The 16,221-nt window shown below is 45.2% G+C and overlaps 1 protein-coding gene across 5 annotated transcripts in view; it reads right to left on the bottom strand.

Annotated features, from left to right (window-relative positions):
* Nucleotides 1-16,221, bottom strand: part of LOC139749763 (dorsal-ventral patterning protein Sog-like) — a 486,011-nt gene that overhangs the window by 58,192 nt on the left and 411,598 nt on the right. For 3 of the 5 annotated variants that reach the window (XM_071663985.1, XM_071663986.1, XM_071663988.1), the window contains one exon: nucleotides 15,421-15,559. In XM_071663985.1, the coding sequence (XP_071520086.1) occupies nucleotides 15,421-15,559 (139 nt within the window). Of the gene's footprint in view, nucleotides 1-11,870; nucleotides 12,103-15,420; nucleotides 15,560-16,221 lie in introns of those variants that run through there. The other 2 variants (XM_071663987.1, XM_071663989.1) reach the window with 1 other exon arrangement.

Below are 16,221 nucleotides of genomic sequence, written 5' to 3'. Positions count from 1 at the left end.
ACACACACACACACACACATCATGGCGTCAGGCACCCATACCCACCCCCCTCCCCCATCACCATCCCCTCCCTCGCCCCCCCTCTCCAAGGAACTTGGCGGGAAAAGTTGGAAAAATAAATGAAGGCGCGTAGCCACCCCCGCTCTACACACACACACACACACACACACACACACACACACACACCATATAGGCACAAACAAACGCGCATGAGGGAGAGACTGTGTGTGTGTGTGTGTGTGTGTGTGTGTGTGTGTGTGTGTGTGTGTGTTCATACATATATACATGACGAGGGGAGGCGAGGAACGTGTATGCACTGGCCCTTACTTCCACTGCCTGTGCACGTTCAGGTGCGCTTGTGCGCATACACAAGACGGTAGGCAATACAAACACACACACACACACACACACACCATTATCATTATCACTTCAATAATCAGCAGGCAACCCTACTCAGTGTTTATGTGCAGACTGTCTGGTTTACCCTATCCCCCCCGCCCCCCGCCCTTTTTACAGCCCAATGTCTTATGTATGTGTATAAGTAAGTGTGGATGTATGTATGTATGCACTATCGACATTATCATGATTATTATTATTATTATTATTATCATTATTATAATTATTATTATTATTATCATTATTATTATCATTATTATTATTATTATCATTATTATTATTATTATTATTATTATTATTATCATTATTATTATTACTATCATCATCATCAGTAATATTAATAGTAGTAGTAGTGGTAGTAGTAGTAGTAGTAGAAGTAGTAGAAGTCGTAGTAGTAGCAGTAGTAGTAGAAGTAGTAGAAGTAGTAGTAGTAGTAGTAGTAGTAGTAGTAGTAGTAGTAGTAGTAGTAGAAGTAGTAGTAGAAGTAGTAGCAGTAGTAGTAATAGTAGTAGTAGTAGTAGTAGTAGTAGTAGTAGTAGTAGTAGTAGTAGTAGTAGAAGTAGTAGTACAAATAGTAGAAGTCGTAGTAATAGTAGCAGTCGTAGACGTCGTAGTAGTAGCAGGTAGTAGTAGTAGTAGTTAACAGTCACGCCGGTAGAGGGCAGTGAACCATCAGAAAGAGGACCAAACATCGTACCGATCTTCAGGAGAGACGATATAGGGAAATAACCCCCCACCACCCATGCAGTGCTGCACCGTCTTCGGCCAGCACACACACGTCGGCAACACACACACACACACACACACACACACACACACACACACACACACAGGAGAACACAACCTCTAAACACCACAAAGGAAGGACTACGTGAGAGACTTGACTTATTTCCCGGTGATAGAAAGAGGGGGGGAGGGGGTGGGGGGAAGGGGGGCCTAGATGGATGACCTGTCTCCAAGAGACACATATACGACCACTGGAGAGCTGAGGAGGAGGAGGAACTTTACGAGAGAGAGAGAGAGAGAGAGAGAGAGAGAGAGAGAGAGAGAGAGAGAGAGAGAGAGAGAGAGAGAGAGAGAGCGGGGGTTGGTTGCGTATCCTTGACCTACCAGAAAGCCTTTGACACTATCCCTTACAAAACACACATACGAAAAAAAAGAAGCTGATAAATGGAAAGAAGTCAGCTTTTATCACGCTTCTGTCTCGTGAAAGGAGGCTGCTGCTTAGATAATGGAGGGAGTCAAGAGGAGTTATGTCTTAATTAGAAAGAGAGAGAGAGAGAGAGAGAGAGAGAGAGAGAGAGAGAGAGAGAGAGAGAGAGAGAGAGAGAGAGAGAGAGACTCTTGGAAGTACCACTACCCACGAGAGATTTTTTTTTTCCCCAGAAGGCAGAGAGGGTCAGCGCGTCGCGCTCACCACGTGATAACCTCGAGTTCCGCGCTTGTCCAGCGCTATGTGCGAGAGGGACGATCCAGATGAGGAAAAATAAATAAATAAAAAAAAGAAATGTAGGGATAACTAGATGAGTAATGAGGAGAGTAACATCCCCGACTCATGGATAATTCATGAGTATACATGAGTCATCCATCACTTCTCACGAAAACGGGGTAACAGTAAGAGAATCCGGTTTTCCCTCTGTAAGGCAACAGAGGAGATGAACGGCCGAAATAAACGGGAGAACAGGAGGCTGGATGTGTGAGACAGAGACGGGGGGAAAGCACGTCATCCACCCCCCCCCCCCCCCCAAACAGGGTCGTGAAATTAATTACATGCAAAACGAAAGATGAACTGCAACGTTGATAAATATGTAAACACACACACACATACACAACCACAAAACAGGGATATATGACACCTCCGAATAGCCGCCACACCCTCCCCTCCACACACACACACACACACACACACACGACACAGGACCATATACAACATCGCATACAAGGACGCCCCCACCCCTTCCTAACCTCCCTTTCCCCTCGCCGCCGCCCCACTACTTGCCTTTAACATACGTGGTGGTCGCGAGGCACAAATTCTCCACACAGCCACCGGCGCCAACACTGCCCCCCCCCCCCCCCCCCCCCCCCCCCCCCCGCCACCCGGCCAAACTTGAAAACTCAAAAGTTTTTTTTTTTTTTCATTTTCTCCCCTCCCTCCCCTTCCACCTCCTCCTCATCCCCGTCCGCCACCAAAAAACCACCTCCGTAATTACCTAAACCCATCGCCTCCTTGGAGCCCATCTGTAGCACCCTATAATATTTCAGAAAAAAATATATATAAAAAACAAAAAAAACTACAATTTATCCTTCATAAGGTCACGTGTTGTGTGTGTGTGTGTGTGTGTGTGTGTGTGTGTGTGTGTGTGCGCGAGCGAGGGCGACACACTTCACAAACTTGTATATGACATATTACACACTGGCGCCAATGCATGTGCAACCCGCTGTCGCTATCTACAGCACCCCGCCGCCGATGATGATCGCTGCTGATACACACACACACGCAGACGCACTCAGCGACGCGCGGGAAACGAGGAGAGAGAGAGAGAGAGAGAGAGAGAGAGAGAGAGAGAGAGAGAGAGAGAGAGAGAGAGAGAGAGAGAGAGAGAGAGAGAGAGAATCTCTTTAAATGAACTTTCGAGTTAGTTTGGCTAGGCAGGGTCGCACGCACCGAGGCTACCTGCAAGTTTAATTTTGTTCCGAGTTCTTTAGATGGTTGCTAATGACGGCATAGAAAACGGGGTCTGAGTTACCACTTAGTCACCGTCGTCCGTTTTCTGAGAATGCCTCACAAGGTCACTGAGTGCAAAGCTCTCTCTCTCTCTCTCTCTCTCTCTCTCTCTCTCTCTCTCTCTCTCTCTCTCTCTCTCTCTCTCTCTCTCTCTCCTAACATAGATATCAAATGTTTTGCTTTGACAAAGTACCGCAATGCAGTTTCTCATTTTATAAACATAAACACGTACACAAGGGCCGTGTGATGACATTACCACGGACCGCCAGCCATACAAAACTTGTGGACACTGAACAAGTTCAACAAGACGACAAGCCAAGCCCCCCCCCCAGTCCCAAATCCAGCAGGGCGGCTGAACAGACAAAATTTGCAACACTGCCATATCCCCACACTTGTACACTTTACAGTGTGTGTGTGTGTGTGTGTGTGTGTGTGTGACACATACTTATTCACGCAGTGTAGGGTCGTCACACTTAACAACGTGGTGATTTATTAAACACCATCATCTCGTATACAGACAGAGAGGGGCGTGTATACATCACGCATACACAAACACCACATCAAACAGGCGCCACGCGTCACCAACTCTCTCTCTCTCTCTCTCTCTCTCTCTCTCTCTCTCTCTCTCTCTCTCTCTCTCTCTCTCTCTCTCTCCAAACCTCAGTTACGTAACCTTAGGATTTTATACTTCAAAATGAATCCCAGGAATTTTCATCAGTGTCAGACATAAATATTTACAAAAGATCTGGTGGAAGATGAAACTATTTATGTAACACCAGAAGGTTTATATATATATATATATATATATATATATATATATATATATATTATCCCTGGGGATAGGGGAGAAAGAATACTTCCCACGTATTTCCTGCGTGTCGTAGAAGGCGACTAAAAGGGGAGGGAGCGGGGGGGCTGGAAATCCTCCCCTCTCATTTCTTTTTAAATTTTCCAAAAGAAGGAACAGAGAAGGGGGCCAGGTGAGGATATTCCCTCAAAGGCCTAGTTCTCTGCTCTTAACGCTACCTCGCTAACGCGGAAAATGGCGAATAGTTTGAAAGTATATATATATATATATATATATATATATATATATATATATATATATATATATATATATATATACTCAACAGAGAAAGTATATACGATCATATAACAACCCTTCCAACGCTCCATCACGATCATATACACAAAAGGCCTCACAGCTCCCATCGACAAAGGCAAAGGAGACAGACTGTTCGCCATCTCTGCCCCTTATGCTAATTTGATACCATTATCTCATAGTCAAGCTCAGAGACTCCTCTTCATATCTTAAGAATAAACTGAATAAATAAATGTCGAGCGGTCAGTGGAGAAACGAGACCTAAATACCTCTCTCGGTCCGTAACTAGTATTAAGTTAACTGCTAGTTCCAACCAAATGGTTTCAGTCCCCCCCCCCCCAACCCAACCCTACCCCAGCTTAAGGAGAGACGGACAAGCATAATAAACCCAATGACAAAAAGGTTTCATCATGAAACTGCACCCCCCCCCACCCAACCCCCCCACACCCATACTCATCGTTCATACCTATAATTTCCTTCGTACTGTGCAGGTGTAAGCAATAATAGATCTCCAGCACGTAAAGGTGGGGTGGGGGGGGGGAAATAATGAATAAAAAAAAAATATGTATACATGTAACTACACGCATGCGTCAGTTATGTGACAAGCGTCCATGTCCGATGGAATCTCCTCCGACAAGACACGACGGTGGTGCCATCTCGTCGTGTAACGTGTTAATCAGCTCGGCCACCCTCTTGTGTAACCCTACACTGGGCGGCAAGCACCTCCATACCTCTCGCTGAAGACCCGGTGCGATAAAACCCGCCCGTGTGGACCACGGAGGCCATACCGACGTACGTGGTCGCACTGAGGCAATGATGGTAGGCTGGTAAAGCCCGTACAGGGACACCACGTCCTGTATGAACACATCCTCTCTGTATCCAAAGTTCTCCAGCATATTTGCGACCGTGATGTCATCCCTATTACAAAACCATATATATATATATATATATATATATATATATATTTTTTTTTTTTTTTTTTTTTTTTTTTTTATACTTTGTCGCTGTCTCCCGCGTTTGCGAGGTAGCGCAAGGAAACAGACGAAAGAAATGGCCCAACCCCCATACACACGTACATACACACGTCCACACACGCAAATATACATACCTACACAGCTTTCCATGGTTTACCCCAGACGCTTCACATGCCTTGATTCAATCCACTGACAGCACGTCAACCCCTGTATACCACATCGCTCCAATTCACTCTATTCCTTGCCCTCCTTTCACCCTCCTGCATGTTCAGGCCCCGATCACACAAAATCTTTTTCACTCCATCTTTCCACCTCCAATTTGGTCTCCCTCTTCTCCTCGTTCCCTCCACCTCCGACACATATATCCTCTTGGTCAATCTTTCCTCACTCATTCTCTCCATGTGCCCAAACCATTTCAAAACACCCTCTTCTGCTCTCTCAACCACGCTCTTTTTATTTCCACACATCTCTCTTACCCTTACGTTACTTACTCGATCAAACCACCTCACACCACACATTGTCCTCAAACATCTCATTTCCAGCACATCCATCCTCCTGCGCACAACTCTCACGTATTCCCTGCGTGTCGTAGAAGGCGACTAAAAGGGGAGGGAGCGGGGGGCTGGAAATCCTCCCCTCTCGTTTTTTTTAATTTTCCAAAAGAAGGAACAGAGAAGGGGGCCAGGTGAGGATATTCCCTCAAAGGTCCAGTCCTCTGTTCTTAACGCTACCTTGCTAACGCGGGAAATGGCGAATAGTACGAAATATATATATATATATATATATATATATATATAGATATATATATATATATATATATATATATATATATATATATATATATATATATATGAGAAATGATCAATTTTGCGAAGAATGAATGTGTACGCAATGATGTTTGCCTTCGTCCTATACAAACATACTATAATTCTGTCCTTTCCATCAATTTGCATTCCTGACCTGCCCCCATCCCTCAAGAACAAATCCTAATCAATATGCAAATCTATGCAACAACACACGCCAGAATCCAATCACTTCATCGCCTCCACACATGTTAACTATGGTATAAGTATTAAGTTCCGATCGCCTTTTGTTCTTAAGTTATCGTGCGGACAATGATGTCTCCACAAACAGACAGACAGACAGAGGGAGGGAGTGACGTCATGAGATCCCACATCCACCCGGCGTAGCGGCAGGCGAGAGAGAGAGACACACACATGCACACAAACCCACACACAAGTAAAGTGATCAACCCCACGCGCTTGTCGGGCCATTAATAATAATAATAATAAAAAAAATTAAAATCTGATGTTAAGGTCTCTCTTTATCGCTACGATTTGCTAAGGTTATCAAGGGGGGAAATGTTAAATTCGGCGTTAGGGCTCAGTTTATCACTGTGATTAGTGAGGTCATCGTTCTTTATGATATCATTAAGGGAAGCGTGTTATCAAGAAAGTGTTACACTCTCTCTTTATGGGTATCGAGTTCAGCACCCACAAGGCCGAGATCTCCGCGCGAGAGTGATGGGATTTTCAACGCGTTCGTCAGGGGGGGGGGGGGGGCTCGGGGCTCTTTTTCGTGTCGAGGGACACGAACACGAATAGTCGTATCTTCTCTCATTACGAATCATTACGGAAGCAACAGTTAATATATACAATATGAACAGAGTACTCTATGATCATTACACAATACAGCCCTTGAGCACTACACTATAGGGCCCTTAAGCACTACACTATAATGCCCATAAGCACTACACTATAGGGCCCTTAAGCACTACACTATAATGCCCATAAGCACTACACTATAGGGCCCTTAAGCACTACATTTCAAGTCCCATGAGCACTACACTATATGGCCCTTCATCACTACACTATGTAGTCCTTGAGCACTATACAGCCCTTGAGCACTACAGTATACGGTCCTTGAGCACAAGATGATGTGTAGCTTTAAATTGAACCCAAAGGCTTAGTAGGTCTAAGGTCAGGGCAACCGTCCTCAAGGGCCATATTTCGTCGTGCTCAAGGGCCGTATACTGCCGTGCATAAGGGTCGTATACTGCTATGCTCAAGGGTCGTACACTGCTATGCTCAAGGGTCGTATACTACCATGCTTAAGAGTCTTATATTGCCGTGCTCAAGGGTCGTATACTGCCATGCTCACGGGTCGTATATTGTCGTGCTCAAGGGCCGTACACCGCCGTGCTCAAGGGTCGCGTACCGTTGTGCTCAAAGGCCATACACTGTCGCGCTCAAGCGGTTAATATACCGCCAGTTTATGTAACACAAAACTAGATCTGGTTACTAAGCAAGACAGCTTAAGCAACACAATATAAACATTACACGAAAAAAAAAATATATATATACACACACACACATCTTTTTAACATCCCAGCGTCATGAGTCACACAGCTCCTCATCCCGCAGTAAAAGTAAGGCAACCTGGGAGTAAAGACCTTTGACAAGGTCACGATAGTAAAGAAAAATAATCAGAAATAAAAATGGTTTGAATATTTATTTTGTTTGGGGCGTCGGCTCGCAGTGTAGCCAATGCCCGGGCGCGACACCCGTACTGGCAGGGCTGAGGTGGGGCGGTGTTATGGGAGGGGGTGGAGAGGGTAGGGGAGGCTTTGGAGGTATTTATCATTGCTGTTGTTGTTTTGTTCGTTTGGGGGTGAGTGGTTGTGTGAGGAGGCTGTCTGGTTGGCTTCGCGACTGTTCCGACAGGGAAATAACTGTAGTTGGTACAGTCACAAACCTTTGAGGGCAAAAATGATATTTGAAGTTGAATTTTCTTCTAGCACGACGGTACACATTAAGTACGATGGCATAACCTTTGACCCTGACCCTTAGGGTCAAAGGTCAGGGCACCATACCCCAAACTGTACTCAAGGGGTTGACATTCAACACATAAAGTTATAACAAAAGATAGTTTAGGTATACTGTTCATGAGATCCGATACAAAACATATCCTGCTCTTGTACAACCAACATAACATTATAATAAGTTCCAGTATGGAAGTATGCGAGTATCATAACGTCTATGATACACGGCCAGTGTGTGGAGTACGATGCTACGCTTGCTGAACAGAATGATCTTAGTCATGACCACATAAACTTCCAGTGGAACAAGTAATAAACAGTGAGATAAGGGGCACCATCCGACCCAACCAGACTCCATACTTAAGACCTGACCAGTCCTCATCACACTCATACGACGCTGGTGAATATACACTCATGACGAGTGATTGTAGATTTTTGCCTCAGCCTTTGAGGAGAAAATGAAAAGAAAAAAAATACAATATAATATAATCTCAAAATCTCTTTGGTCAGTGCGAACCGTCGGTCCACTGCGTTTAAATCAACGAACACACTTGCTAAAACAATCCCCGAACGAGTAACTATGATTTAAAGAGAGAGAGAGAGAGAGAGAGAGAGAGAGAGAGAGAGAGAGAGAGAGAGAGAGAGAGAGAGAGAGAGAGAGAGAATAATGTGAGCGAGTAAACACGGCTGAGCGAGCAGCCAGCCCCCATGACTCAACACACTATGGATTACATTACATAAAACATCACTGGAGTAAGTTGTCCTCTGGAATGTTACCTCTGTAATCCCTGAAACCTTATGACCCGACGAGAGTTTAGTTATAGAATAAGTGGAAATAGAATGACAATACTAACGCTGAATGACCTGGCGAGAATTTATAGAATGAGTGGAAGTAAAATGACAATGCTAACGCTTTATGACCTTGTGAGAATTTAGTACTGGTGTCTTCAACAACGTGTTCCCTTGTTTTCAGGAGGAATATATTTTATGAGATTTCGCTTTTAACTACAATTGTTACAGAACATTTCGTTGCTCGTAGACTGAGGAGAAATATTTAAAATATCTAAAGGGGCATAAACATTTGATCAGCGTATAACAACGCCTAAACTGTTGTTTCTATACGAAAACTAAAAGCATCTAAATATCTAGGGGAGGTTTGTTACTTGGGGGCGTCCAATCTGCCATTTTATTTGTCCCTCATTGCTCACTGTGAGTAATGGTGAGAATATTCAACACCACAAAGGATGGCACGAACTGGTGGAGCCCTTGGCCAACATTGATGAGGGAGGACTGAATACACTTTGATATTGTCCTATTACCTTACTGTTGGATCAGAGCCAATATTCTAATATGTCTTCATGTGTCAATTATCAATGCCTTTTCTTTTCTTTTGCCCAATGAAATCATTATACTGTATATAAAAGTCTAATTACGTATGTGAGCATCCCTGATGGACATAAGGTCTCATTTTCTTCACATTAATTTTTCCTCAACACTGTAGCTGAACACAGAAACCGTGAATCACAGGGGTTACTAATTCATCTGTACATCATTACGTAACTCGAAACTTAGCGCGTACAAAAATCACTCATACAATTTCATCTGACAGAAATTCATGATCTAGTCACTCACTTTTCATTTCCTTTTTGTAACTTCGGGTATTGAAGCGTCCGTGAATTGTCCACATCACAAAAGCAAAGACAATTCTCTTCCACTGAACCCAAAATTTCAAAGGTAAATCTTTCTTTCTAGTCAAACTCAACAGTGGAAATTTGTTGCTGGAATGTTAGTGTGTTAACTTTACATCTGCAGGGTAAATCGACACATACCATCAATATATATATATATATATATATATATATATATATATATATATATATATATATATATATATATATATATATTTCTACAGTTGTGGATGAAGAAATCTCAGATTCATCTCATCTCAAATAAGTAAATGTACCAGAAATCCCTTTCACTACACACCGCCGAAGGCCATCCACGAATATTAAAAACGGATCGCGTTTCAACACATTTTTTAAGAGAATATGTCCACAGTTTAATTTTCTATTACAAAAACATGGGACACCGCAGGAATTTTACGCATCAGTACCAACAATACAATTTCTCCTTCCTCCTGTGACATAGTGTTTATAGAAACAACATCGGGATTAACATTTTCTACATCATTTTTACTGACAATGTTTACACATTCAACAATAAACTGCATTTTTTCCAGTAGTGCAAGAACTCTTTCATATATATATATATATATATATATATATATATATATATATATATATATATATATATACACACACACACACACACAGCTGTGGTTTCGGTGCATTACACATGACAGCAAGAGAATAAATGTGAGCGGATGTGGCCTTTCTTCGTCTGTTCCTGGCGTTACCTCGCCAACACATGAAGCGGCAATCAAGTATGATTTATATACAGTAAGTAGCTCTAAATCATCATACCTCGTTACGAAGCCCTCGTTATTGGGTATCACTAAATACAAACCCCCTTTACGGTGATAAGGCCCAAAACAAACCTCGTTTAAGAGACAAAGCCCCGAACTAAAGACATTACCACTTAAACCAAATCATGTTACAGCGACGGTCACCATATCAAAGAAAGCAGCCTTGAAACAAATCCAGATTCAGTGACAAAGGCCAGTTCAAAAGAGAGCGACACTTAAACATCGTTACAGAGGTAGAGCCACATATCAAAGCTAGAAAAAAAAAAATGAAGCCTTGCTTGAAAACGATATCTGAGCGAACTCCGGCAGGGAAGCAAAAGCCCCTTTACCTTGTCCACCAGACGAACATAATCTTACGTATGCCAAAAGTGGCGTTCGTGGCAGCTCCAGCCCGCCGACACTGGTCGGTACAGGACAGAGCTACCAAGCTGACCATGATCACCCATACAACTCGAGGCTTCCGCCTTGGCCAACCGAGACAACCCTTAGGCCACCCCAATAACCCCAGGCAACCGCTGCCAACCCACACAACCCCCAGGATACCCTATCGCTCACCCAGCCAACTCCAGGCTACCCTCTGGCCACTCATTTCCAAGCTACCACCCTGGTCATCCAACTCATTTCCAAGCTACCACCCTGGTCATCCAACTATCTTAGGCTAACACTCTGGCCAAACACCTATTGGTTACCATCATGGCCATACAAATAGCCTGTTACTCCCTGGCAACTCAACCCCAGGCTTACTACCTGGCCACTCAAACATCCACGTATTACCATCCGTGCCAACTCCAACAATCCCCTGGCCACACAAACAGCTACAGAGTACCCTCTGGCCATCTTGAAAAATTCCAGGCTACACCCTGGCCACTCATACAACCCTAGGCTACTTCCTGACCACCTTAACCACCCTAGGCTACCTCTTGACAACCCACCAACCCCAGGCTACCACAGCTTACCCCACTGGTCACCCAAACAACACAAGGCCACCCTCTGCTCACTCAAATAATCCTGGGCTAGCCTCTGGCCACCCAAAACAACCCTGATTCATCCTCTTACCACCCGAACAACCCTAAGCCCAACCATCAACCCCACGACCCACCCTCTGGCCACCTCATCCCGGGCGACAGGCGGGCGGACCGCGGGTCGCCGGGCTGGGCGCCACACACCGGGAGGTGGCAATTACCATGGAATTAATTCAGTACTGTTGTTGTTGCTAGGGGCCCGCCTGCATGCCTGCCTGCCTGCTGCCAGGCTCTTATCCTCGTCACCCGCTTCGCCATAGGGGGTCTGGCTAGCTTAGGGGGAAGGTCCCGGCCCCGCCCGCAGAGGGAGTACACCCGTTTAAGGAGATGCTTGGGCAAACTGCTTACGACGACTGGCGGTGATGCTGGTGACGCCCCCGGCAAGGGTAGGGGAGGTGGAGTCAAGCGCAGGATGACCGGCCAAGAGCAGTATCTCCAACGCACGAGGTACTAGGTGGCAGTAGGTGCACACGTTGAGCATACGAACAAATAAACAAAACCTGGCTGCCACAGCGCTCCGCGTGGGGCACCGGGGGAGCCGCCGCCAAACGCTCCTGACGACCATTTTGCTTGACGCCCAAAGAATCTACACAAAATGTGGGTCGGCAATTTTCCCTTCGGTTACGGCATCAGATCAACGATGAAACTAGAAGAACACCAGCCTATGCGACTGTTCACCTTGGAGAATCCAAGTGTCTACACTCCAGCGGCGCCGCTACCATCACCCGAGTATTGGCAACAGTAAACGAACCCCGTCTGGAGCGCAAGAAAAGCAGCGAATGGAAACACGTAGCGCGAGGCAGTCCGCTCTACTCATCCCATTTATCAAAAGCAGAGTTTAACCTTACAACAACAGGAAGGAACAAGCTAGTAACATTCGAAATAAGGTGATGCCAGGCGAGGTCTTTCGAAGTTTTGGTCGCAACTTAGAACTGCCTTTTAGCCATCGTCCTAATCTATATCTTAATGACCGGCAACTCTGCTCACTGGCGATGTCTGGCATGTTATGCAACTATGTTTGTCACTAAGTTATCATTATATAACCCCTGGACACCTTTATGTCAAGGGCCTCCTGCAGCAGCTTCAAGGCTGCGCTGTTTCCTGTAGCAGGGAAATGATGGACTGCTTCTGAGTGGAAAAGTTCTTCGACAAGCAGATAGTGGAGTGTACAAACTCGACGAACTGAGGAGTTTCTCACTAAACCTCCTTTCTAATGTGAAATACATACCAGAGGACAACAGGAACTGAGGAGGAAATATCGGTGGGAAATATGTGCCAATGAAGATGTAAACTTCTTATGGTGTTAGCTGTGATGTAGTACACTTCTAATGAGCGTTCCTTGTTGTGCGTGCATGTAGTAACTCGTTTTGTAAGTAATACACTAACGACACTTAACCTGTAACTACTTTTACATGATGGTACAGTTTTTTTTATTTACCTCTTTAGCCTAAATAAAAATTGCGTTAAGTTGTATTCAACTTAGATTACGTTAGGTTTTGGTTATGGTTAAAGTTAATTTGTGGTGGGTTTCGTTATTTGACGACTAATTGGTTAGCTTAGGTTAAGTGCATGTTATGTTATGTAGCCCAGTTTACCTTAGGTTATGGTAGGTGTCAGGTTAGACTAGGCAATGGTGAGTTAGGTTAGGTTAGGTTAGGTTAGGTTAGGTTAGGTCACGTTTGATTAGGCTATGGTGAGTTAGGCTAGTTAGTTAGAGTAGGTTATGGTAGGTCAGGTTAAACTAGGCTACGGCTGGTTAGTTTATGATAGATTTGGTTATGGTAGGTCAACTTTGATTAGGCTGTGGTGAGTTAAGCTAGTTTAAGTTAGATTAGGTTATGGTAGGTCAATTTGGATTAGGCTATGATGATTTAGGCTAGTTTAAGTTAGATTAGTTTATGGTAGGTCAGGCTAGATGCTAACTAGCCTACGGGGAGTTAGGTTAATTTAATCTAAAGTATGATATGGTAGTTTAGATTAGGTTAGGCTATGGTTATCAGTTAAAAAATAAAGGGGAAAAAAGTTATATAAATACAAAGTTCTGCGCATCAAGACCGAACGTTTACGTTATGTGTTCCTGATAAAGGACACGGTAGGTGGTGTCTGGCAGAGATGCTGGCGAAGGGGCAGGTAATGAATGGTGAATGACAGTGATGGTACTGCGATCGGGCGATGAAGGGGCAGTGATAAGTGACGGGCAATGACAGTGATGGGAAGCAGTGGTGACGGGTGATGAGCGACAGTGATGGATGGTGATGGGATCAGGGTACTCATGCCAAGGTCCAGAGATGAAGGCAATCACATTAGAGCGGTGGTGATGGGCAGTGATGGACGGCGACGGGGCGGCAAAGATGGCTGATGATACTGGACAGTGTGTACGCACAGTGAGAAGTGATGGCCACGGGCGCTGACAGTGACTGACAGTGAGATATGGGTGACAGACGGGGACAATGTCGTCATTGGCTTGACGTCACACATACCGTCCACTCCCGGTCATAAACCAATGCATGCGTGGCAATAGGCGCTCTGAGTGGCCGGCCAGCACGGCTTAAGCAACGCTCTGATTGGCTAGCTGGGTGTTGCAGAGGAGTCCCCTGAATGGTCGGTCAGCTCGGACATTATGCTCTCCGAGTGGCCCGTCCGAATGGCTCTGTTTGTACTCTGATTATTCGGTCTGAATGATTATCATGAAATATCTGATTGTTGAGTCTGAGGAACAAAGATGTTCTGATTGTTCGGAGAACGAAACCATCTGCTGCTGTGAGTACTTAAGCTCACATTGATTGGACTACAGCGGTGCATGTCCCCCCCCCCTCTGAGTGGCTAACTAGCGAGGTAAACATGCTCTCTGAGTGGCTAATAAGCGTGGTAAATGAACTCTCTGAGTGGCCACCTCCAAGCAAGAAGGACCTACATACCAATATCATTTAGTCGACTCCTAAATTTCCTTAACACATATTAATTAAAAACACAATGTGCATATTTTTTTTTCTCTATCCTGTAAGAATTGTATTATGACTCGCTTTCCAACGAATACAAAATACAACCGAGATTTTTCGAACGCTCAAACAATAGCAACACTGAATGATCAATTGCTTGTTTTAGCTTCTGTCTATCTTTAAACGGCGCTTTGAGACAGCCCTGTCTACTGCGGACGGAGAGACAGAACGGTCTTTTCGTCGCAACGTGAACAGTAGCCGAACAAACCAGGTAGGCAGACGCCCCTTGTACAGGTATAATGCATGGATAGACTGTGTACCAGGAGCGCCATACGAGGAGACGCGGTACAAGGATCATAAATATAGATACAATCTACTGGAGAGGTGGGCATGGCCCGCTCCCCTGGAGACGAGAGAGAGAGGGGTTAGGTCAATGTGTGTGTGTGTGTGTGTGTGTGAGAGAGAGAGAGAGAGAGAGAGAGAGAGAGAGAGAGAGAGAGAGAGAGAGAGAGAGAGAGAGAGAGAGAGAGGTGGGAGACATGGAAAAGGGGATGAGAGATAATGGGGTGAGCGAAATGCAGAAAGGGGTGAGAGAGATAAAGGAAAGAGTAGGTGGGAATATAATGAATTAAGGGACTGGAGGTGGAGGTTAAAGATGCTCCGGAGATTAATGATTCAGAAGGTAAAAAAAAAAAATCAGCGTAATGGGTGAACGTTTAGAAAGGATATCTAGCTGGCCTGACGATAGTTGTAGAGGTGACAGCGGTGATGGCAGAGCAGCAGATGGATAAAACGATGCACCATACACTCGGAAAGAAGACACAACACACACCCCCTACACCCACAGATGGTCAACACACGGGACCATACACACATGGGGGCCCCCGTGCGCGCAGACGCAGCTGACCGCGCGAAGGCGACAGCAATACACTTGGGAGCTCTCGAGCCCCAACACTCACCTGGGGTTCTGGCCTCGGTCGTGCAGGTCTTGCAGCACGCCCCCGGCAGGATGACGGGGTCCCGGCATGTCACCTTGGGGCACTCCGTCTTGATGTTGCGACACCGGACCCGAGCCACCACGCGCTTCTTCCTCTGCACCTGCGAGATGGGGAGAGAGACGCGACACGTCAGATCAACTTCGGACGATAGAAGAAGTAGAAGAGGGTCTTATGCTAGGTCATGTGGACACTGGAAGTGTCATTGTGATCACCCTGGTCGTTAGAGGGTTGTTAAGGATTCAATCATGAGTCGGGTCATTAGGAAATCAGTGTAGGGAGACGGGGCGTTAGAGAATTGTTAGAAGAGGTCTGCTCGGGAGGGAAAGAGGCGAAGGAACTGGTGGTGTTGCTTTAAGATACCCGCTGATGACTGCAGTAACTTGAGAACCCATATGGAGAGACCCGGTGTAGAGGGGAGTATCCTGATGTATATGGATAAACATCTGGTCTCGCGCAGGCCTCCATGTATAAACTACTGCACGCAACGAGGGACTGTGAATTACCACTGCGAAGGCTGTGATGTGTGTAGTTAAGAACAATTTGCATATCACGATATGTCTTGGCGTGTACAAGAATATCATTAGCATAACTAATTCATGGGACTTTCTTGGACTGATTTGAGTAATGCCTGGGCCCTGTTTTATCTACAGAGAAAACTAAGGTGTTCGGTAAATGGTTAAAGTAGACCATCTTAAGGTTAAGTGATGACGACAAACGCACTGGTTGTGTTTTCTCTTGAACACCGCGGTGGCTCGGTCTCCA

Source organism: Panulirus ornatus, chromosome 8, assembly GCF_036320965.1.
Source record: "Panulirus ornatus isolate Po-2019 chromosome 8, ASM3632096v1, whole genome shotgun sequence".
NCBI lineage: Eukaryota > Metazoa > Arthropoda > Malacostraca > Decapoda > Palinuridae > Panulirus > Panulirus ornatus.
Note: the sequence above shows the minus strand (reverse complement) of the source record. Positions and strands in the feature narration are given on the sequence as shown.